The sequence below is a fragment of the Chionomys nivalis genome, chromosome 5 (genome assembly GCF_950005125.1).
Source record: "Chionomys nivalis chromosome 5, mChiNiv1.1, whole genome shotgun sequence".
NCBI lineage: Eukaryota > Metazoa > Chordata > Mammalia > Rodentia > Cricetidae > Chionomys > Chionomys nivalis.
In genome coordinates, this window is record NC_080090.1 from 46969425 (window position 1) to 46995025 (window position 25601).

At 43.0% G+C, this 25601-nt stretch overlaps 1 protein-coding gene across 5 annotated transcripts in view; it reads left to right on the forward strand.

Moving 5' to 3' along the window:
* The first annotated feature begins 373 nt into the window (after nucleotides 1-373).
* Cadps (calcium dependent secretion activator) overlaps nucleotides 374-25601 on the forward strand; it is a 449091-nt gene continuing 423863 nt past the window's right edge. For all 5 annotated transcript variants that reach the window (XM_057770611.1, XM_057770615.1, XM_057770612.1 and 2 more), the window contains exon 1: nucleotides 374-1170. In XM_057770611.1, the coding sequence (XP_057626594.1) occupies nucleotides 736-1170 (435 nt within the window). In that variant the 5' untranslated portion in view covers nucleotides 374-735. The remainder of the gene's footprint in view (nucleotides 1171-25601) is intronic.

Genomic DNA, 25601 nt, shown 5'->3' on the forward strand with positions numbered 1-25601 from the left:
TTTCCTTGAAGGTACCATCTTGCCGAATCCCTCTTAGTGTGACCTCTCAAGGCCTGCAGCAAGTATGCTCTCCGAGATGGTCAGAAGTTACCATTGGCTTCTTTATTTTTCCCTTCCCCACCAAAGAAAAAAAAACTTTTTAGCCCCGGGAGGGGAAGAGAGGTCTCGGCAAGGAGAGGTGGTCTACATAAGAGAGGGGGCAAAGAGAGCTGGGGAGCATGAGGGTCAAAAGTAGTGAAGTTCTGAGGCTTTGGGGGCGCACCGCACTTTCCCCCCTACAGGCCTTTGCAGCCGCCCTCTCCGCCGCGGACACTGGAGAGTTAAGCCAATAAACACGTAAGCGCCGCTCGCTCCCCAATCGGCAAGATGCCTCTCCGGCTCTTGGCTGCATCGACAGCTTGCAACACTCGGCATCTTTTCTGGAGGCGCCTCCTTCAGCGGCTGCAGATGGCATCCGGCTGCGGGCTCGGGGCTCGCAATTGATTCTCGCCCTTGCCCACCTCGGGTGCACACACGCGCCTCTCCCTTCTCCTCCTCCCCTCGCGCTCCTGGGTCTGCGCCCAGCTCGCGCTCGCCGGGCGGAGGAAGCGGTCGCGGCGGCCGAGGCTGAGCAGCAGCGCTAGCTCTCCCTGACCTAGGAAAAAGCCCCCACCGGGACTCGGCTGCCTCCAGCGCCCCCCACCTTTTGCACCCCAAGCCGAGGACTCCAGGGACACCTCCACCCCAGGCGCCACCATGCTGGACCCTTCGTCCAGCGAAGAGGAATCCGATGAGATCCTGGAAGAAGAGAGCGGCAAGGAGGTGCTAGGCTCGGCCGCGTCCGGAGCGCGCCTGTCTCCCAGCCGTACCAGCGAGGGCTCGGCGGGCAGCGCCGGGATGGGGGGCGGCGGCGCCGGGGCCGGGGTGGGCGCCGGCGGCGGTGGGGGTAGCGGCGCGAGCAGCGGCGGCGGGGCCGGGGGGCTGCAGCCCAGCAGCCGAGCCGGCGCTGGCCGGCCCTCCAGCCCCAGCCCGTCGGTGGTGAGCGAGAAGGAGAAGGAAGAGTTGGAGCGGCTGCAGAAGGAGGAGGAGGAGAGGAAGAAGAGACTGCAGCTGTACGTGTTCGTGATGCGCTGCATCGCCTACCCCTTCAACGCTAAGCAGCCCACCGACATGGCTCGGCGGCAGCAGAAGGTAGGTGCGCCGCGAGGCCGGGGAGCGGCGCCCGGACGACGCCGGGCGGGCGGGGCGAACAATGGGGACCGGCGGCGCAGCTGGCGAGGAGGAGCCGCGGAAGGTGGAGACCGCGCCCTGGGACTAGGGGCTCGTGTCGCCGCGGCCCAGCCTGGCTCGCCGCAATCCGGCTCAGCCAGCGCCGAGCTCTCTGGGATGAGTCAGGGGCCTACTGCACCGTGGCGCGCACGCGGGCCTCCCTGCGGGGGAGCGAGGCGGGAAAGTCCCGCTTTGTGACCTGGGTGGCGCGGGGAATGACTTGCAGCGGGCAGCGCCCACAGAGGCCTTGCTCGCTTGCGGGACTCCCTGCGCTCTCCCCGCGGCGGCGGCTGCGCTCACTTTGGCCCGCCCTCCGGGGCGTGCGCTAGGGGCGCGGGTAGGGAGCGCCAGCTGCGCGGGACTCTCAGGGCAGTGAGCAGCCGCAGGGGCAAGCGGGGCGGGGGTGGGGGGGAGCCAGATCTGGAGGCGAGGCTTCCCGTGACTCAGCCAAGGGCGCCCCCTCGCAACCTGGTCAGCTGATCGCCACCTAAGATAGCCTGAGGGTCCACCAGGCAGCGCTTTCCTTTTTGCCAGGCACCTCTCCAACTCACGTTTCCCCTTCCTCACGGATCCCAGAGCAGGGGTGCACCTGCTGGGTCCTTGTGCCCGGGTCAGCACCTCCACAACACTCCCTTTGACCCTCGTCTCCTCCCAAGGTGACTTCGCCGCCACCTTCTGGCTCGCCGAGTTTCCCCAAGCCCTGCTGTTACTGTCTTGATAAAGTGCAGCTGTAAATGGTTTAGCTTCTCAATTATAGTCATCAAAAGCTTTTTGTGTCTGAGGCAGGGGCAAAGCCAAGTCGGCTTTGAGCTGCTTTTAAAGAGGGCGGGGGATTACTATTCCCAAACAGAGAAAGGAGGGACAGAGAAGCTGTCACCATGGGCTGTGGCAAGGGTCAGTGGTGAGGATCAGCTAGGAAGGAGGTCAGGAGCCCAGTGGCAGCGAGTTAGTGAAAAAGTCAGCACTCTGCTTGGTCTCTGGGAATGACTAGATCACTTAAGCTTGCATGAGGTCAGTTGAGCCTGGGGCCTATGGGAGGCCCAACTGTAACCCTATCAAGGTTATGAGACTAGTTTCTTAAAACAGGGATTTCTACGTTGCTGCCATTTAAGTCTAAATTATATGTTGGCTCTAGGAAGGTGCTGGATCTTTCTATGTTTACCTTGCATCCTTATCTCGGGGTGGCACAGATCGCTCTGTTTGCTTTGCTTGCATGTGTACACACACCACCCAACACTGTCTATTTTAGCTACCACAAGCTTGGATGCCAGTTTTATTAAGTCAAAAAAGACTCATTTCCTGGGTGAGAGATAGCAGGTAGGCAGGCAGGCACAAGGCCTTCTACCCCCAACTCCACAATGCCCCCTCCCAGAAGCCTTTTGCTTTCCAACTATAGTAGAGCAAAAAATATCCTTAGAGAAGTAAAATTTCTATACCGTTTTTAAGGTTGAATGTGGCTCTACATAGCCAGCTAATCTAAATTTCAAGTTGAAATTGTGTTAATTGTCTTTATAGTATGGGAAATTCTACCTTCAAAATCTCAGGGACTGAATGAGCCAAAGATGTCCTAGCCTTTCACCCATGCAAACTGTTTGACTTTCAAGAAAATGAAACAAGACCTTCCATCATCAGTCAAAGGCTTTGTAGCTGTGTCCTTTAAATAGATGCTTAGGTCAAGCGCTGGGAGAAAGAAAAAAGAGAATCCCATAAAAAGCCAGTTCTACCAAATGAAAAAGGCCTTGAGACCATTTCTCCCCGTTCTGACTGCGTGTTTCACCTCAGTCCTTCCAAAGCTGTTATCTGAGGGGCAAGTCTATTCTTACACATGACCTTCTCACATCACGGAGACTCTAGGACAGACTGATAATAATGGCCTTCTGTCAAACTGCTTTTAGGTACTGCAAAAACTATTGTTAAATATATATCCAAGCAAAACAGCTCCAGGTCTAGTGGCTACAGTGGGAAGATTATGTATGTATATATGCATAAATATACACACTCACATATATATATATATTCTTATTAAAATGAAAGTAACTTTCCCTGTTACTCTGTCTTTTATTGTCTAATACATTGTGGAAATGGCATTCTTCCTCTCCAGATTCAAAGTTTTGAAACTCTGGAAATAATGAAAAGGTTTGCAAATTTGTTATGCTAAAATGTAAAGACAATAAATAAGTTAATATCAGTCTGGATCACTATCTACTGCTTGTGAGCTGAAGGTGAGCCTTGAATGGACTGGAAACAGGTGAGCTAGGAAAAAAAAACAGAAGAAAAGTGATGTAGAGAAAGGGATAGAAAGATAGAGAAGGCAGAAAGAGAGAGAACTGCCTGTGATAAGGAACTTTGAAACAGAGGAGTGTATTGCAGAGTACAATGTATCTTCTGAAGCCCAGGAGTCTGAATCATGCTTCTTGCCAACTTCAGGTATCTGCAAGGTGCAAGATACTACTTAGACCATTTTCCAAACTTGCCACTTTCTTCTTGGATCAGTTTTAAGTTAACTGAAAAGGAAACAGTTCTTACATGCACCAAGCAAATCTCCTACTTTGTTAATGACTCAGAAGTATGATACATGTTACAAAGAACCAAAGCGGAATATTACTAGTAAAGTCTGTAGTTTTTGTCTGAATTAATTTTCTGCTCTGAAATCCTATTTGCTTTTGGTTTGGTGGTGCTGGGACTCAAACCCAGGGTCATAGATATGCAAGACAAGTGGAATGCTTGCCCTTGTATCCTCAGCCCCCGAGATCATTTTTAATTCTTTTAAAAACCCTGATAAAATTACCAACATCATTCTGAAACTCAGAAAAGTTTTAATAGTTTGCCTAAAGCACCATATAGATGGATAAAAGAAAAGGCATTGAGTCAAGGGGTGGTCTGATTCCAAATCCTATCCTCAATAGGAGGCATTGGCCAGAAATAGTTTAGAGTAAACATACAGGCACCCAGCACTCTGATAACATGTCATGTGTGCATCTTTGCAAAGGGGCATTTCTATTTGCCCCAAGGAAGTGGTCCACTCCTATTCCTCTGAGCACCCATCAGATAGTCAACTTGGACATACGGCAAATGGAGTAAAAAGAAAGGTCTGTAAAAAGAAGGGCCCGGTAGCTGGTAACTCTAGACACCACTATGGTATCAGATTTTCTTTTAACATTGTTCAAATTGCAAGGAAAAGGACCTTAGTTCAGGAGAACAAGTGAGAAAAGGCAGAGGTAGGAGACGCTGTGTGGATAATACAGATAGTCTCAGTTACTGGAAAGACAGAAAGGAGTGCTTGGGCTTTCAGCCAATCTCTCCGCTGTAAAGAAAAGTCTATAAACAGACCGTTTGAAAACTGTATTTTATCATTTATAAATATATTTTGTCTTCATTACTGAGTATAAATGTGACATGGTGATACAGATCAGGTATGACCCAAACAAAAACTTTCTCTGTGAGATATTCATAATACCAATTCAGTAACTCAAAAATGGCGCAACAGTTTTTTGTTTGTTGTTTTTTGTTGTTGTTGTTGTTTTTTGCTTTTTGTTCCATTCTTTCTCAGAATGGTAAAGCAAATACCTAGAGCTGGCATGGCAGAGCTATTTCATCTGTTTCTGAGTTACATAGGAATGGTGATGAGAGGCTACCTCGTGTGAACCAGCCACTTATAGATGCTGCTAAGAGGATGTGGAATCAGGCACTGTCAACAGGGATGTGCAATATTTAGATCAGAGGGATGACTTTTAATTGGCTATCCATTATTCATGCTGTCTGGATTACGGATTGTCTGATGTAGTGTGCAAAAGTATATGTGTGTGCTCCCCATATGTTACACGTGTGTGCACATGATTGGGGGTGGAAAGGGGCAGTCCAAAATTGTGTCTGCTTTAGCAGAACTATTTAAGAGAACTTTATGCTTTCATAAAATGTGTCTTAAAATCAAACTACTCTTCTCTATATGATTCAGCTTCTATTTTTCCATGGAATTATGGCTACCACCGAGCCGCTGTTTGCTAGAGAGAGCCTATCTCTATTATTTACTATTTTCCTTTATTCATGCATGTGTCAAGAGCTGTGATTTTCATAAAATTCAAGATCCAGTACTGTCTAACTCTGTATGCTCCTGACCATCTTAGTAATTCCTCCATTTCTAGCCTTGAGTACTCAGATTGTTCTACTATTCAAAAGTTTTCATCTTTGCTCTGCCAATGCAAAATATTTTTTGCATTTTAGATATAAATTAATTTTTCAAGACAACTAAGTGGTTGTTGCTAAGTTCCTTCCAACAGAATATATCCTTATCAGGAGAGTAATTAAATTATTTAAATCTTCCCTTCTCCCCTGCTCCCCAGTCTATTTTGTGCAGTGGGAAGGAACTACTTGTTATATGCAGTCCTGGCATAGGCTACCTTCTGAAGATGCAGACTGTAGAAAAATAATAAGTTCTTGCCTCATTGCACACCTGGAATAGCCTTCTGCTTCCCTACAACTGGACATAAAAACAAAGGACATTAAATTTATCAGTCATGAAGAATTGTATCCTGTAAGGTAATGAAAGTCAAATGGCTCCGAGATATTTTCCTCTGGAAAAGCAAATGAGTGCACATCCATAGCCTATCACATTGACTATGACAGTATTTGACTTGGGGCTAAGTATCTATGAAACTGACGTTGGGATGGTGCAGAGATATCTACCCTCAAACTAAGCTCTAGACTAGGAAGCAGGTACTCACTGCAGCAAGCAGTCAGCCAGACTGGGTGGTAGAACCAAAGGACGCATGTGCCATCTGGTTCTTGAATCGGAGGATTTTTCGGTTTAGTTGGAAAGATAGCAAACATAGGACTCAAGCTGAGAGAAGCCTAGGGTTTACTAGAATATGTTGGTTATAAGTGCTAGAGGAGGGGAGAGGTGGAATGTACGGATACACACAGGTTGCTTTTATACTGGGGGAATCTTCATGGAAGTGATGCACTAGGTTTATAGCTTATAGAATTCTTATAGTTTTTCTAGAATGGGTGCTAGAAATCTCTAGTTAAAAAGACTAGAGTTTACTAGTCAGACAAAAGCCTTGAGGAAGCAAGAATATGGAAAAGAATCACTGTTTGACTAACACCAGTAGATTTTTCCAAATGACAGAAACCGGACTCAAGGAACTTAACCAAATCAAACCATAACAGCAGAGACTGGATTTATCAGGCCGTTAGTTAAAAGGCCTGCTTCAGAGTAATTGAAGGCATGGCCAGATCTGGGAATTCAGATGATTTTGTCTGCACAAGTTTTAAAAATCTAGATGATGGAGGATGTGCATATTGAAAAACCTGTGTCTGAAGTCAAATACTAGCACAAACAGGCCATAGGGGTGCAAGTCTTGTTTTTCTAGGGTAAGCACATCTGTCATTTTCAGGAAGGGGCAGGGCACCTTTAGATAATTGCTCATGTTCCTTTCTGTATAAAAGTTGATTGTTCTGGAAAATGCAGTTGCTCATTAGCAAGATGCAAAATCCAATGAGCTTGGAGTTGGCATGTTTTCATGTTATGAAATAAGGCACTTTCCAAATAGTCCAGGGTGGTTAACGATGAATTCAATTCATCCAACTATGCAGGTTTTCAGATGAGGGCAGAAGACAGACTACATGGAAGATTTGAAGCCATAGCTTGTAACCTGGAGTCAATCCACACTTTGTCCATGAAGCATTTCCCACATTTGTAAATAGTTCTCAACTCTTATAACTTCTAAATATTTTATGATTAAAAATTTGAATTTCTAGCTCCTCTTATGGTTTAGGTTAAGGCAGCTTTAGGGCAGAAGATTCCCCTGCCATCCCTAAAATAATAGAATGTGTACCACTTTTAAATTAGTTATATTTGTTGCAGAAAGAAAGCCATATATGTCTAGATGGGAGGATAGCAGTGTTGTGGGTCTGGCCAAACCCATTTCTTCTTTATGTTGCTTAACAGACACTGATGGTCTGACCCTAGTCCCTGGGCAGCATTCCGGGGAAAGAGTCTGGCACTTGGAACGCCGTGTTCCCTCATTCTGGCAACTGTTCTTGTTTTGTTGATAGGATCCAAGTCATCATTTCTGCAGAATTAGGGACTTGGTGGTCAGTACTACCTTATTAATTTTTATTGGTCATCCCAAGCCTGTAATAGAACTGCTTCTCTGCTCTTATCAAATAATAAAGGAGGGAGACAGTTGACGGTTAGTCTGGTCATCTCAATAGACAGTAAGGACAGTGGTTAAGAGTTTAGACTCTGAGGCTTGGGGTTATCTCTTACCTGCAGCAGCCAGCGATAGACTCTGTGATCTGCTACTTATTTATTCTCTCAGAGGTTCAGTGTGTGCACCAGCAAAATAGAGGGTGGTAGTTGTCCTGTCATTTTGGGGTTGTTATGAAAATTAAGTTAGATAATATAGTGAAGCTCTTAGAACAGCACTGAGCATTTGATTAGTGTAAAATAAGTATTAGTTCTTGCATTGGCAAAGTGTATACGTAAAATGTGTATACATAAACATGTGATGTGCATATACACAGGCATGCACGTGTGTGTGTGTGCATGGGTGTGGGTGCATGCGTGCATGCATGCACACACACACACACACGGCATTTTTATCTGTAAGTCTTGACAGAATTAATGTATGTGATGAATTATTGCCATGGAAAGGGATATATTTCCAGTTTCTATCAGCAGCAGCATAAGAAAATCCAGAAAAGCAGGTGGGCATCATTACAGCATTTTCTACAAACCAGATGAACCAAGCATGTGATATATCCCCATCTTCCTTTTTGCTGAGGCACATCAACACTACTTTTATTCGAAGGAAAAGGATCCATTTATTCAGCTTAGCCCCTCCCCGCTTTGAACTTGTGATTTGCTAAATGACTAATGGCAAACACACATTAATGGAAAGGTTTGCTACACGCTTAACAGAGTCTTGGACCTCTCAAATGGCTTGTGGTTGGACTCCCAGAGTTCCTTACTCTCCGTGCCTCCTTTCTGCCCTGACCTTATGCTTTCTGTCATGCAGTGGGGCGCTTTGTTTCTTCGAGTCTTGATACTTTGGTCTTGACACAGATAGCTCTTTATGCATGTTGGCTTACCGTTGTATTGAACGGTTGCCTTCACTAATGTCCTTAGAAAGAGCATTGTGTTTATGTAGAGAGTAAATTCTTAGCATGTTTGGCTAATACTAAGGGCATATATATGTTCATCTCTCTAGGCAGGGAAAACTTACAGGAGTAGACAATGTATGGCACAGTAGTGAAGTCTTTCTCCTCCATACACTTTCATTCCATGGTTTAAATGTCTGCTCAGGCAGTGACCTACGTGACCTAAATTAAACTAAATTCTGTGAGCTTGTGACTATGGAGCCTAAGTTAATTTTCATGATACTGTGACCAAATAAATACCTTCCACTTGACTGAGGATTGACAGAGAGGATAGACTTAAAGTTTGTGTGCAGGGCAGGGTAGGCACAGTGGAGTCCATGGTGGTTTGGACCTGTGGCAGTAGGAGCATGAGACTGTTTGTTTACATCTCGGCCAGTCAGGAATCAAGACTCAGGCTATAACTAGGGCAGGACTGCAAACTATAAGACTATAATCTCACATCTTCCTAAATAACCCACCACCATCTGGGAAACTACACATCACACACATGAGCCTGAGGAAGATATTTCTCAGTCGAACCCTAACAGGTCCATTCCCCACCTCCTTCTTCTATAATATGGGGGTCCATGTTGAGGAAGTATTCACAGTAGCAGTCGTAATGGCATTTATGAAATCTTGTTCCCCCAGGATCCCTACACTGTGTCTTATTGCTGTAACCTTGCTGGAGCTGCTTCTCCTTATAGAACATCCCATTCCCCTTTCTTCTCTAATTTGTTTCTATTTGTCCTTTAATTAAAGCATTATCTCTCTTAAGAAACCTTCCCAAGTCTTTCCATTGGGCTAACTCCCACACAACTCTGTGATCTGAGTCCATTCTACCTCGGGTACACAGTATTTAAACCATGTGCCCCTCTCTCCCACAGACAGGGACCTTTTGTTTTTCTTTAATTCTTCACCTATCAAACAATGCCGAACACATAGTAGGTCCTTAGAAAATGTTGAACTTCCACACCAACATTCTATTTTGTAGCGAATTTTCAAAGGGAAGAGGCTGAAGACTTTGAATTCTAGCCTATTAGAGATAAACAATTTCTTTATTTTTACGAAAGGGTTAATCAAGTCTTGAACTGTTTCCATTAGCTGATTGTTTTTTCTTGGTTTCCTAGGGTATCTTTTAGGGATTTATTAATTTCTTCAAACTTTTTGTTATTCTTCTCATCCATTTCTTTAAGGGAGTTTTTCATATCCTGTTTAAGGGCTGATCTAATGGGAGCTCACCAAGGCCAGCTGGACTAGAACTGATGGAGCATGTGATCAAACTGGACTCTCTGCATGTGGCTGAAAATGAGGGTTGACTGAGAAGCCAAGGACAATGGCACTGGGTTTTGATCCTACTGCACGTACTGGCTTTGTGGGAGCCTAATCTGTTTGGATGCTCACCTTACTAGACCTAGATGGAGGGGGGAGGACCTTGGACTTCCCACAGGGCAGGGAACCCTGACTGCTCTTTAGACTGGAGAGGGAGGGTGGAGGGGGAGGGAATGGAAGGCGGGGAAGAGGTGGAAATTTTTAATAAAAAGAAAAAGAAAATAAAGAAACCTCATTAATTCACTTTCGTCAGAAGACTTTTGAATAAATAAATAATGTTGATAGGTACAAAAAAAAAAAAAGGAAAGTGTTAATCAGTTACCAAACAACTTCACAATAGTTTATGCCATAGAAAACATGCTATCTGTTACCGCCACACTTGTCTTGTTTATACTGAGAGCTGATAAATTTCCATATCCTTCGTGGATAAAGGTCTTTTAAAACCATGTAATAATTATGGATTTCTTAAAACTGCTGAATCCCAGTTGAACTTGAATCAGCAAGATGTGTTTTTAAATGGCCACAGAAAACTAATAAGTTAGCGTGTCTGTACTGGGCGTCTGTTCTCTGATGGGATGTATCCAACTTGACATTTCTGAGAAAAGGGAAAAGGCAGTCAACAACACCATAGTGACAGTTGAAGGCTTGCTAACATTCTGAGATCTGTAAGTATTGTGTATTTAACACTGGTAAGTACATTACTTTTTTCTTCATTTAGGAGACATAGGCAATATTTTCTCTGTTCTTCTGTTGCAAGTTGTCTCTTCCAGATTAGACTGGAGTATGAATAAGTAATAACTATAGGACTCTTGTACATTGGTATAGTAATAAGAATATTATAGGTATGAAATATCTATAAAGAAATTAAATTATTTATGGATATGGACTTTTTGGATACTCTTTCTGGTTAAAGGGAAAATGTTCCTCGTTATTTCATTGCTTTCATTTTAACGAGTGTGAGAAAGATTTGAAAAGTTATTTCAATGATAAAGTCCACAGATGTTTCAGTTTGCAAACTATTATTCTGAAATTGTGAGATGGGAGTATGCTGGTTAGTTGACTAGAGTCACATGGGAAGAGAGAACTGTTGTAAGGAGAGGGCCATCCGGCTGCCCAGAACCGAAAGAACACACAGAAACTGTATTAATTAAATCACTGCTTAGACCATCAACTCTAGCTTCTTATTGGCTAGCTCTTACACATTAATTTAACCCATTTCTATTAATCTGTGTATCACCACGTGGCTGTGACTTACTGGCTAACATTCCAGTGTCTGTCTCCAGCGGGGCTACATGGCATCTCTCTGACTCCTCCCTTCTTTCTCCCAGCATTCAGTTCCATCTTCCCTGCCTACCTAAGTTCAGCTCTGCTATAGGTCCAAGGCAGTTTCTTTATTCACGAATGGTAATCATAACATACAGAGGGAAATCCCACATCAGAGAACTTCAATTGCCTAGACCACAACTGGCCTAGGGGTATGTCAATTTGTATTGTCTTGACCGCCAATTGATGCAGGATGGCCTGGCCCACAGTGGGTGGTACCATCCCTAGGCAAGTGGCTCTGGGCTGCATAAGAACAGTAGCTAAGCACCAGCTAGTGAGGAAACCAGTAAATAGCACTCCTCTATAGTCTCTATTTCAGTTTCTGCCTCCAGGTTCCTGCCTTGTCTTCCCTAGATGATGGGCTGTGAGCCTTTCTTTCCCCAAGTCTGCTTTTGCTCAGACTGCTTCACCATAGCAATGGAAAGAAAATTAGAACAGGGAGTAAAAAGTTTGTGTGTGTGTGTGTGTAACAGGAGGCATATGCACACAGGAACCCAGACACGCATATTCAGAGGCTGCAGAAAGACATCATTTCTATCTTACGGCCATGAGATAGTGTCTCTCCCTAAAGCTGAAGCTCACTGTTTCAACTAGGCTGTCAGCTCAGTGAGTTCTTGGGATTTGCCTGTCTCCATCTCCCACCATGCTAACTTACTGGGGTCTTTGGCACTTGGAACAGCCCTGGATTTTTATGTTGTTGCTGCTGATACCATAGAGCCATCTTGCAGTAGTTCATGGACGGGGAGCACTTCTCAAAGGTGTTCCAGGAGTACATGCTAAGTTGCAAACCCCCAACCCCAAGGGTTGGAACACTTCCAAAGAGACAATGGGGTTTTGACAACAGGACAAAGTGCTTCAGGCCACCGACTGTGCCACTTCAGAAGGCAAAGGGAAAACCGTGAAAACCCTTGAAAATAATCACGCCTTCTGTTGCCCATGTGGAAAAGCAGCCTTTTGGTGTGGATGGTAGGCATGGCGTCGTTTAAGCAAATGAGTTGAAACGTAGCTTGAACATCCACTTTGGCGATCTTTCTGACAAGCACAGCAACTGTTGTCTATAAGACAGAGTGTCATAACATACTGTGTGGAAAACATTGCTTGGGGGCTCCTCCATATTCAATTTTTGTTTGTTAGGCATCATCAGACAATGTTATACATTGTTTTGAGCCACTTCTATAAATAAAGAAACTCACTGGATCCTGTAAGCAAAACACTAAGAGGAATTGTAAGCAGCCCTCATCACCTCCTTTAACCTACCGATCTGCGTAAGAGATTGAAGTGTATCCATATAGAAAAGCTGGTGTCAGGCAAGACATGGTGAGCTCACTTTATTAGTGTGTGTGTGTGTGTGTGTGTGTGTGTGTGTGTGTGCTGGCACATGTTGCCGTGGCACATGTGGGGAAGCTACAAGCTACTATTCAGGAGCTGATTCTCTCCTTCTACAATGGGATTGAATTCATGGTATCATGTTTGTATGACAAACACTTTTACCCACAGACATTTCATCAGCCGTAATTTAAATATTAGTTTTCTCTCCAGGTCTCAGTTCTGGGTCCTTGTTATGGGTGATATGTCTCCCAAAAATTCCTATGGGAAAGCACTAATTTAGGTCCTCATAATGAGGCCTTAATGAAAGCAATATACTACTTGAAGATGTCTCCCCTAATTCATTACAGCTGATGTCCTTATAAAAGGGGATTATGTGGACCCAGAGAGATGCACATTGGGAAGATACTCTCTGAAGAAGGCAAAGTCTAGAGAGATGCTATTCCAAGCAAGGACCGTGGAAGATTGCCCCAGAAATCAAAAAGCTAGGGCGGAGTCACAGAGCTGATTCCTACTCACATTCTGAGGAGCCACATTTGCCACTACCATGACCCCCATTGTTGAGGGTACATGGTTGACAGTGCTTGGTTAAAGCATTCCTAATTAATACAGCCTTCTACCAAGCTGTGTCTCATCTTGGGCAGCATCAGCACCAACAATAGCTTTAGCCATTCACATGGCAGCATTTCCAGTGCTCATTTCCCTGTCTCCAATACAGACCTTTTCCCAAATGCTTGCACCGACGCTGCTCAAGGTGTGACTGCAGATTGTTGGAAGCCAGTGATGAGGCTTCTCATGATTTATAGAGAGACAAGGGACTTGAATTAGAATACAAATTGTCCCATGGCTTTTCTCTTGCTGGAAGGCCTTGCTTCAAGAAGATCTTCAGCCAATTTGAACATATTTATTTGAAACGTATTTAAAAATATGCAGTTTGGGCATAAGTACTTCATCTTGACCACAGTCAATAACAAGCAGCTCACTGAAGGCACGGGTCTCCAAGCCACACTTCTAGATGGAGGGGGGAGGACCTTGGACTTTCCACAGTGCAGGGAACCCTGACTGCTCTTCGGACTGGAGAGGGAGGAGGAAAGGAGTGGGGGGAGGGGAAGAGGAGTGGGAGGAGGGGGAGGGAAATGGGAGGCTGGGAGGAGGCAGAAATTTTTTTTTCAATAAAAATAAATAAATAAATACCCCCCCCCCCAAAAAAAGAATACCACCTGCCATGGCATTGCTCCTAGATATCCACAAACCACTCCCCAGTAACTATTTTCTCACCCACATCCTTTGCATCTGCATTTAAGGCTAGATGAGTGCCATCCATCCAAATTGTCCCCAGCACTCACATGCAACCCAGCTTCACATCTCTGCTGTCACTCATCTTCAGCACCCTGTCCTGCACAGATTCTGTTGATATACCTTATTGAGATGCCCATTTCCTTCTCATCCTCTTTTCATGCCGTAGCTCATGGATGTACTCTGGACCCTCAGATTTGCTCACATACCTCCTTGTATGAACCATCTCTCTTGGTCACTCTTCTTTTTGCGGTAATGGACTACTCAGATAAAAAGCATCTTAAAAGAGAAAGGATCTATTTCGGCTCAGGGTTTGAGGGTGTGGACCATCATGGCAGAGAAGTCACAGTGTCAGGACCTCGAGGCAGTTGGTCGCATTGCATCCAAGGAGAGGCCTGGAGAAAGGTGAATGTTGGTGTTCAGCTAGGTTTCTCTCTTTGTGCAGTCCAAGATCCAAGTCCAGGGAACAGTGCTATGCTCCTCCAGAGTAGGTCTTAGCCCCTAAATTAACCTAAGCAATGTAATCACTCACAGGCATTTGAAGGCCAATCTAAGCTAAATAGTCTCCTGCTACTGTGCCTGAAAGACTTGCCTCCTAAGTGATTCCAGATGGTCCAGGTGACAATTATCTTTAATTGTCACACATTTTGACAGCCCTTTGGCCTCCTTTCTTGCTCATACCTCACCCAGCTACCAAAGGAACTTTCTTTGGAGCACAAATTCAGTCTTGCCCACCGTTCTTCTACAGCTTCCTATTGCATATCCAAGATAAAACCTGAACTTACCTGCCTGGCATCCTTCCCTTCCATCCTCAGTTTCTGCAGTTTTCCTGCATGTCCATTTGGCGTTGGCCATCCCTGAACCATCCATGTGTACTTGAGTCTCAAAGCCCTTTTCAGTCCCGTTTGGAAGTTCTCCGACTGTGACTCTCTTTTGTATGTGTGCCAAATATGACCCTTTATCACTTTTATTCCTTTTTTTAAAATTGATTTCATCAAGCTGTACATTTTTCTCTGCTCTCATCCCTGCCTCTCTCCTCCCCTTCAACCCTCTCACATGGTCCCCATGCTCCCAATTTACTCAGGAGATCTTGTCTTTTTCTACTTCCCATGTAGATTAGATCCATGTATGTCTCTCTTAGGGTCCTCATTGTTGTCTAGGTTCTCCAGGATTGTGATTTGTAGGCTGGTTTTCTTTGCTTTATGTTTAAAAACCACTTTTGAATGAGAACATATGATAATTGTCTCTCTGGGTCTTAGTTACCTCACTCAATATGATGTTTTCTAGCTCCATCCATTTGCCTGCAAATTTCAAGATGTCATTATTTTTTTCTGCTGTGTAGTACTCCACTGTGTAAATGTACCTCATTTTCCTTGTTCATTCTTTGGCCAAGGGGCATTTAGGTTGTTTCCAGGTTCTGGCTATGTCAAACAATGTTGCTATGAACATAGTTGAGCACATGTCCTTGTGGCACGATTGAGCATCCTTTGGCTATATACCCAAAAGTAGTATTGCTGGGTCTTGATGAAGGTTGTTTCCTAATTTTCTGAGAATTTGCCATACTCTTATCCAAAGGGACTGTACCAGCTTGCACTTTCACCAGCAACGAAAGAGTGTTCCCCTTACTCCATATCCTCTCCAGCATAAGTTGTCATCAGTGTTTTTTATCTTAGCCATTCTTACAGGTGTAAGATGGAATCTCAGAGTGGTTTTAATTTCCATTTCTCTGATGACTAAGGATGTCGAACATTTCCTTAAGTGTCTTTCAACCATTTTAGACTGCTCTGTTGAGAGTTCTCTGTTTAGGTCTGTACTCCATTTATTTTTATTGGATTATTTGTTCTTTTGATGATCAAATTCTTGAGTTCTTTGTATAGTTTGGAGATCAGACCTCTGTCTGATGCCCCCATTGTGACTCTTACAGGTAGAAGATGACACTTAGTTATTACAAAGAACAAAAAAGAATAGTAAAGACTTCAGGGTGTTTGGTCTGTGTAGTCCTTATTTTGTGTATTTGAAAACCTTATACAATTTAATAACTATACAGTGTAGTTCTTAGTCATTCTAATCTTACAGAGGTGAGGGGATGAAGTAGTTGATAAACTTGTTACACATTTAGTAGACAGCAGAGTTGGGTCATAGCCTGAGGAGTGTAACTCCAGCCTGTATGCATCACTCTGTGTGCTATTATAATTATCAGAACATTGGGTCCATCGCATCTCAGTTGTTTCCTGTCTTTATTCGATTTTGCCGAAATCATTCATTTACTGTAGCCAGGCGGTGTCTGGCAGTCCCTGCACAGAACAGATGGTCAACAGTCAATGCATGCATCCACAATTGTTTATGGAGTGGCTAAATTTACAGCATATTGCTCAGATTTCATTCACCAAAACAACCCTTTGTATAGGTAGGACATGTATTGTGAGTCTCCGTTCTGTAAGGGACCACAGTGTGGCCCAGTGAGCTCCTCCTGGTGGTAATGGACTGCAAAGGATGTACTGGAACTTCCTACCTACATCTGGGACTCTGTCCTCTGGGCCTTTGGTCCCAGATTCACACTGAGTGGCCTGATCACTGCAGCCTGTGGAAGCCACCACTCCATAACAGATATATTAAAATGCACTTCACATTTCATGTCTAGCTAACATTTTTGTTGTAAAAACTTGGAACGTATTGTTTTTCAAATTGAGTTTTTTAAACTTGCTGTAGAAAATGGTTAATAGGGGGCTGGAGAGATGGCTCAGAGGTTAAGAGCATTGCCTGCTCTTCCAAAGGTCCTGAGTTCAATTCCCAGCAACCACATGGTGGCTCACAATCATCTGTAATAGGGTCTGGTGTTCTCTTCTGGCCTGCAGGCATACATACAGACAGAATATTGTATACATAATAAATAAATAAATAAATAAATAAATATGGTTAATAGATCATTTCCCAGGAATTAGGTTGTTTTCACAGGAATCCTTGTAAATGGAAACCATGTCTCTAATGGTTTGGTTTCATAAAGATATTTTATGAAGACAACATTTTAAAATGGAGATGACATGTTTTTAGAACCCAGTTGAGGACTTATTTCAGTTGTGTTTTGTTGAGTTAATGTGGTTTTTTTTTTTTAATGTCAGTCTTGGTACTTTGTTGGATTCTGAGAATGTTCAAACCTCTAGCCAGCACTTAATACCTTTTTCTGGATTTTATGAAGAAATTATACCATGTGTTTATTTTTTATTTTTATGTTATTTTATGTGTATGTTTTTTTTTTCCTGCATGTATATATGTTCACTACACACATGCCTGGTACCTGAGGAGGCCAGAAGAGGGAGTTAAACCTTCTAGAACTGTAGTTACAGATGGTTTTGAGCTGCTATTTAAGTGCTGGGAATGGAACCTGGATCTTCTGAAAGAACGGCTAGTACTCTTAACTTCTAAACCATCTCCCCAGCCCAGCAAGCACTATCTGGATTCAACCTGTAAGTGACTGATAAGGTCCAAAGGTCGGATGACAGCTGTGGGTTGTGTTTTGAAGGGAGAAAAGATACTTTCAACTCTTCGGGGCCCAGGAAATATAAAGCAAATCTGAGGTCTTCTGTTGTTGACATGAAAGAGGAAGGGAGGAAAAGCAAAGGTTTACAGGTACCTGATCCTCAGTGCCAGTGAGTGGTGGGGTTGGCATTCACCCTGCAAACCAGGGAAGCTTCAGGACCTTGAGCTGGGCAGTAGTCTGAACAGTAGAATGTTCTAAGCAGATTGATATTTTGTTACATATGTTTATGTGTGCAGTTTACATATGAGTATTCATGACAGGCTTCACACACGCGCATGCAGACGTGATTCATACGTGTGACTAAGCCAAAGGTCAGCATGAGATGTCTTCCTTGATCATTTTCCACCTTGTTTGTTGGGACGGGCAGGTCTCTCAGTAAACCTGGAGTTAGCGGATTCAATTAGACCTGCTGACCAATAAGCTCCAAGGATCTGTCTGTCTTGGGACCCCGGTGCTAAGTTACAGATGCTGTGCCAAGTTTTGGGGTGGATTCTGAGGATCCAAATTCAAGTTGTCTTCCTTATGCAGCAGGAACACACTTTATGCCTGATCCATCTGCCCAGCATAAGCAGATTTTGGAGAGAGAAACCAAGAAGGGATGCAAATGTCTTCACATGGTGAGGAAAGGTCACAGATTAGCTTTGAATGTAATACTTGGCACTTTCTAGTGTTGTGGGAAAGTCTGAGGAGAGCTCATGAAATCACCCGCTGTGCTCCAGGCCCATCCTCAGGGATATCCAGCACCCTCAGCTTTATTTTTACCATGTTAGCTTTTCCGTGTTTGTCATGTGTGGAGCATGAATGGTGGTTTTCTGCAAACCCGACGAATGAGAAGCAAGGTTTTTCCACTTTAAGTCACATGTAAATTCAGTGACCAGTGCTGTATGCAAATGTTCTGAACAGCAAGGGCAAATCATGATCAAGTCAAGCCAGCCCCAAAAGGGCACAATGCTACAATAAGGTCAGGTGAATACCAGGTCCACAAAATGACATAGAAAAAAAAGTCCGCTTTTCATTTTCAGGATATGATCTGTCTTAGTTAGGATTTCCATTGCTGTGAAGAGACACCATGACCAAGGCAACTCTTTTGAGGATAAATGATTAAATGGGGTGGTTCAGTTAAAATTGAGATGTTCAATCTATTATCATCCTGGAGGTATATGGTGACATGCAGGCAAACACAGTGCTGTAGGAGTAGCTGAGAGTCCTATATCTTGCAGACAACAGGAAATGGTCTGAGATACTGGGAAGTATTTTGAGCATATGAAACCTCAAAGTCTGTCACCACAGTGACACACTTTCTCCAACAAGACCACACCCACTCCAGCAAGGCCACACCTCCTATAGTGCCACTCCTTTTGGGAATCATTTTTTTTTTTCCAAATCACCACAGGCTCCCCCTAAAGAAAGAATTTATTTTAAGAATGCCCAACCATACTAAAATGGTATCTTTTCCCCATTCTGCAATGGAATGCATAGGCATTTAGAGGGCAAGGTACATTCTCTTTTGTGTTTGTCCTGATCCACAAGTAGAAGGAGTCTAATGTTAGTGGGAAGATGTCTGGAAAGTCCTTTGGCAATTTTGTTAATGATCAGACCATCTTACATTAAGAAGAAAACATGCCATTTCCCTTCATCTGTGTCTCCCACATTCTGGGGTACCAACGTCTTTTCTACCACTTACGTGTTATTGGTGGATACAGGGTGTGTGTGCCTGATGGTTAGAGAAAGGTCCCAATGCCAGCCCACCTTCCAAAATTCCAATATAAAGAATAGCCCACCCCAGAGGACTGGAAGGTAGGGCCTGAAGTTAGAATCAGGTGCTCTTGGGTCCTGAAGTCATGCACCATTGTATGGACTTCAAAAGAAGCAGTATCAATCATAAGGTCATGGGAAGCTCCTGGAAAAGGTGCATTTTCAGCTCAGAAACAGGGAGGATCAGGGCATGAGAATGCAGGAGAATAGATGTCCTTGGGAAAAATATGAGCAAAAACAGAAACTACAGCAAGGAGTTCATTGGAAGCTTGTGAGTGCACAGATAAGGCAGAACCAAAGGGCAGTCACCCTGAGCACAAGGCTTTACCAGTTGCTCTGCGTCTGTTTGGGAACAGGTTGACTGGAGAAGATACACATCCCTGAATGACTCCTCTGTCATACCACGAAGACAGGCAGAGGGTCTATCAAAATTCTCCTGGGGGTGGCCAGGTGGAGAATGACCTTGCTGTGGGTGATATGTTTTCCCATAAAGCTTTGAGGCTTCGAACACGTGCTTAGGGTCTTATTTGCAAAGGACATTTTCAGCTCCAGCATTTTCCACGAATGACTTTCCCAGGATTGACAGAAGCCTCACGTGATCTACCAGGTGTTCTGCCCAACAGCAAGGGAGAGCAAGCTTCCTTTCTTCTCTTCCAGGGGCAGCCTGGGGATGGCTGTAAAGATTCAGCAGCACAGATTTTCAAAGAGAACAGACGTGGATAAGCTCAGTCCTCGTTTTAATTAATCAGAGGCATGTCTTCCCGCCCCCGACAACACTTCTAAACAATCCTGGCTCAACACGGAGTCCAAAGAGCTTTTCATATTGTTTCCCTCTCTTTCTCTGAAGAGAGTCCAGAGCTCTCACTCAGTCAATAGTCAATTAGGGTTTGAGTTGGAAGCCTGCATTGGGCTGTACAGAGGACATCACTTGGATTTTTCCACACACCTTCATCTATTACAGCAATAAAACTAATCTATCATTTCCCACTAAAGAGCACAGGGCTGATGCAGCCTAATTTAAATATTATGCTAAATTAGCAGGGTCTACTTCTTTATGAATTAACAAGAAATGACAGCAAGGGGTTAGAGCATCTTTCTCAGCTGCCCCTAGAAAAACTCGGTGTACTCATTTGGAGACTTCTGTGGAAGTCTTTCCCAGTTACTATCCATTTTCTCATCCGTACCCTTCTGCTTCCGGAGACCACTAGTCAACATTATCTTTGTCACTAAGCTATAGTTTCAGGGAAAAAAAGAAAAAGAGTCTTTGAGTCTAAGGATTAAAAACACAATCCCAACAAAGATTTTCCACAATATTGCGACTTCAATATCTAGAAAGTGCAGCAATGTCTTTTTACTTGATTTATACCAAATTAACTTGCTCCCTTGAAAACCAGGGCCCTCCTGATGACAATGATGTGAGAGACATTGGCATTAACTTGGAGTAGAGTTTACAACTGTTTTGTAAGCCCAAATCCAGAGCAGCAGTACGTACCGCTGAAGTGAAGCAGGTAATTTGAATTTACTTAGCATGATCAGGCTACAAGAAAGCCCTTTGAAATGACACAGTGAAGTAATATTGTGCCCTCTAATTTTGAAGTAATATTGTGCCCAGTTGATCAAAAAGTACTATTTCTGTTATTTCATAAGCATTTTGCCTATTAAATGAAGAAAATATTACCATGTCATTAAATATAAAATGTTGCTTTGCCTTCTAATTGACTTGATAGCAATTCATGTTATAAATGTATATATATATGATCCCTTGCATCTCCTTCCCCAGTACTGGGACCACAGGCACACCCGGTTTCCGCAGTGATTGGAATGAGAGCCCACGCTCCTGGGAATGCTAGACAAGCACTGGCAGTTCTGCGTTCCCAGGGAGGCCATTTTATTGATGGAAGAAGCCATACCTTCCTTCTGCAATTGTCTGGGATTTCCCACAAGGAAAGAACTTTTCCACCTAAAACTATAAAGTGACTCAAGCATTTTTCTACTACTTTTTCTGTTTAATTTTTCATCTTTACATTTTGGGCTCATCTGAAATTTATGTTGTAATGGATGGAGCTAATAAATCATAGAATGATTTATTTTCTTTCTAAGAATTCTGATTAGTTTGAGGGTTTAATTATTTATTTATGTATTAAGACAGAGTTTCCTTAGATAGCCCAGACTGACCTCAAACTTTTAATCTTCCTTCATGCCTTCTTCAGCCTTCCAAATTATCAAAATGCCCCTGCCACAAACGCTGCCCTGTATGGCAGGTGTGGGCGTCTAGCAGTATGAAGTTCCATGTATTATACTTCAGAATATCACTGAGCTTGTTTTACATTTTTTATTTTTTGAAAGCAAAATTATTCCTGCTAATTTAAAGTTAAGTTTCATCCTGATTTTGATTAAGATTCAATTGCACCAATTTGTGTGTGTTTGTGTATGTTTAATGATTGTATGTGTATATTTAGTAGTGTGTTTAGTGATGTGTGTGTTTTTATGTGTTTAATGATGTCTGCGTGTGTGTCTGTGTTTGTATGTGCATGCGTGTGTATCATGCTTGTATGCCCATCAGAAGACAACTTTTGGAAAACAAGAGATTTTCCCTTCTATCTTGTCTACAGTCAGATCACCTCTTGGGTACTCCAGCCTGACTGGCTGATCAGTGCTTCTGGGTGATTCTCTTATTCTCCTGCCCCCACCAAAGGAGAGCTAGGGTTGCCTGGCATGCCTCGCCCAGCTTTTTGGGTAGGTTCTGGGTATGGAGCTCTTCGATTATCAGGCTCATAGTGAAAACTTTTACTCACTGAGCCAAGCCCCTCCAAACTTAAACTGAAGCTGATGTCATGATGACATCTGTCCCTCTATCCAGAAATCTCTGTGTTATTGGAATTTGTTTATATAATTTATTTTATTCTTGCAGTTTTTAAAGTCTTAAATTTTACTGTTAAAAGTGCTCTCAAGTAAAATACAATGTTTGTTATATTATTCCCTCTTAACTAACTTACTGCTTTAACCAAAACTTTCTGTTCCTTCCTCAAAGCATAGAATCTGAGGGCTAATGACTGTTCCAATCCATCTGGGCACATGCACCTCCCTGAGGTGTATGCTTAGAATAATTGGACTTCCTGGGTCTGTTTAAGCTAGCTTTGGCAACTGTAACATAATTTCAGTAATTACAATTCCATAACTCAATCAAATATTGCATAAACTAATGACATGAGTGGGAAAAGAAAGAAAAGCCTTTACATTAACAAGTCAACTGATTTGACTGCATTTAGAATGCCATTAAATCATAACTGGTGGAGCTGGTAAAATCTTGGGGAGAAGGTTTTTTGGTGTGTTGGCTTTGGAGGGGCACAGCTCTCCATTGTCACCCCCTTAGGCTGGGGAGTTCCCCTAGACTTTTAGAACCCTCCTCTCAGGCCACATTGGGATTCATGGTTTTGATGCTGTAAAGAATTTCGGAGCAGCCAGCTTAGGGAGCAGGGTTAGCATTCAATGAAGATGTTTTTAATACAGGTTTAAGCACAGGGTTAAGAGAAAGAGAGAGGCGATTGGAAGAAAAAACGAACGTGAGTAGAAGTTTGGGCTTCTCAATGAAGAGTCATGGACATAAGAAATATCCAGATATAGATATTTCAATGCATTGAGAGAATCTCAATACAGAGAGAGAGAGAGAGAGAGAGAGAGAGAGAGAGAGGCCTACATGAGGGAGCTGGAGGATGACTCAGTGGTCAAGAACACTTGCTGCTTTGCAGAGGATGCAGTTTCACTTTCCAGTACCATCATGACTGCTCCTAACTGTAACTGCAGTTCCTGGGCAGCTGACCTCTCTTTAAGCCTCCGTGAACACCAGATCTACAAGTAGTCCCTCACATCTGCAGACAAAACTCTTGTACACATGAAAATAAAAATAAACAAGTCTTAAAAATAAACTTAAATTCAACACTCCTATTCGCCATTCTCAGGCTTATCCGATGAAAACACACAAGGTCATTCATTCCTTCAGCTGAGGCCTTTGGTCCTCTCCTGTAGAATACCAGTGTATGAAGTGATTGTTAGGCTCCTGGCAGCTTCTATATGGCCTGGTACAGCGAATGTCGGTTGTTCGGAGACCTTGCTTTCAGCCGGCAAAGACTTCCGTCGACCAGATTAAGGGCCCTGTTCCCTTATTTGTCTTCGCAACTTCCCTGCATCTTTACCCTGCTTCTGGACAAATTGTTGCATAAAGTTTTGGGGGTTCCCCCTCTGTTTTAGGAGTGACAGTTGGAAATTGTGATCTGTCTACTAAGGTTATTTTAAAGGCCATGAGTGAGCCCACCTGGAATAGCCAAACCTGCAACCAAAGCTCAAAAGTGAGTAACTATAACTTGTAAATAATCCTAGGCGCTCATTACTTTAAGATTTACCTGCTTCACTAAATTTATACAAAGCTATCTTTTATTAAATATTTATTTTTATTTATTTTTTGATATATTTTTTATTGAAAAAATTTCTGCCTCCTCCCCGCCTCCCATTTCCCTCCCCCTCCCCCCACTCCTTTTCCACTCCCCCCACTCCTCTCCCCCTCCCTCTCCAGTCCAAAGAGCAGTCAGGGTTCCCTGCCCTTTGGGAAGTCCAAGGTCCTCCCCAAAGCTATCTTTAAAAAAAAAACAAAACCCATGATTGTTTTAGACAAGAAGAAGGCCACCATATTGTTTGTTTTTGTTAGAATATGCAAAATAGAAATTAAAAATATTTATCTAAAACCATAAGTTTTAAACAATGTTTAGCGTCTTTTGAAAATCACAACAAATAGGAATAATAAATTTTGTATGCTTACTATTACCCATAATTCTATTGGCTAACAGTTCTCTTTAGAATCAATTATGACAGGGTAGCATGTTGAATAAATGTAAAAAAAATCAGCACAATTTTGTTTAGTTATAGTTTAGAAATTGTTAAAAAAAATTAGAGTATATGTCTAGTAAAAATTGAGGATACTCCAAGAAAAGAGAATCTGGTTTCTGTACTGACATCTAAATAACACATCCTGCCCAGCCAGATGACTCCAGAGTAAAGGTATTTGCCGCCAAGCAAATGACCTGAGTTTGGTCCCCAGAACTCCCATGGGAGGAGAGAACTAACTTCCGAAAGTTGTTCTCTTTAACTTCCACAGCCATGCCAGAGCAAGTCTGTACCCACCCCCCCACAAAGTCAATAAATGTAAAAAAATTAAAGAAAATCTGTTGCATAATTCTATGTTTGAATCATTGAAATGAAAGCAACAAAATAAGAGACATCTGCGTTCTGAAAACAATCAAGTACCTGGTATCCTTAATTTCATTTTAATTTTATTATTTGTCTCTTTCATGAAGACTTTGTGCACAAAGGAAAATGTGTTCAGACTCTGTACAAAAGCTACATATTCAGAAGGCAGAATTCTGCATTCTTATAACTATGTAAGTCCAGCCAACAAGCCATGTAATCTGTCGTGATCTAGACTTTTCTTAATTCGCTGATATTTTCCACTCACATACCCACATAGGAAAGCGACATATTAGCCCCATGTGCCACTAATGCTCTTCTTACTGCTTCCCATACTCCTTAGCAATGGAGAATATCCAACTAACTCAGCAGGCATTTTCCATCTATCATTTATATCATTATTAAGAATATTCTCTCAGGTCATGCAGTGGCTGCCTTTGAGCTAACACCAGGAGGTAGAGGCAGGCAGATCTCTGAGTTCAAGGCCAGCTTGGTCCACAAAGCAAGTTCCAGGACCGTCTAGCTACACAGAGACACCCTGGCCTGTCAGGAAAACAAATAAAACAGTGTTCTCGCTCCCTCAGGTGTGATGCGAAGCTTAAATTATACTCTTATTTAGGAACCAGCAGCAAAATTCAAGACACCAAAATCGATGGATTCCCTGCCACCACACACATTGGTTGCTGTGACCTCTGCTGGACAAACCTTTAATGGACTGCATGTTGAGAAGCCTTTGGTTTGAATGGGACCAAACTAATTCTGTTCTATTCATTCTTACCAGATAAATTTAATATCAAATATCTTGGGAAGTGCTAAACTTGTGGGTTGGGGCTTTTGACATAGAAATAGTTTTACAACTTTCCAAGTAGACCCTTGAAAAGTTTAGCTCACAGTACATTAGCATTTATTCAAATGGCCTTAAAACAGGCTAAGTTGCATGCCAAGAGCGTCAACAGCATGTAGAGCTCCAAGTAACACCAAGAGGCAATAATTCTACCTTTCCTTTTAATTGTATTCTTTGACATATAGCATATCTATAGATCACGAACACACACACACACACACAAAGGGACCTTATGTTTCTTTTGAATATGAATAGAGATGGATCAAGGATGATCCCTCAATAAGAGACAGTTGGGTCTATGTGCAGAGTTTACTATTCTGCTAAGTTTTTATACAAGGATGAGGCCATATTACAGACAGGCATCCAGTGAAGGAGAAGGTAACAGGGTTATGATGGGACTCCTAAGAATGGACCAAAACTTTTGGGAAAGGCAAAGAAGAGATGGATGCAAAGGCTATCTCTAAAGAAACACAAGTGGGATTTTGTAACTGCAAGATTAACAGTAATGTAGAAGTGTCAGACAAATAAACCCTTTGCTCCCCAAGTTTTTTTGGTTATAGTTTT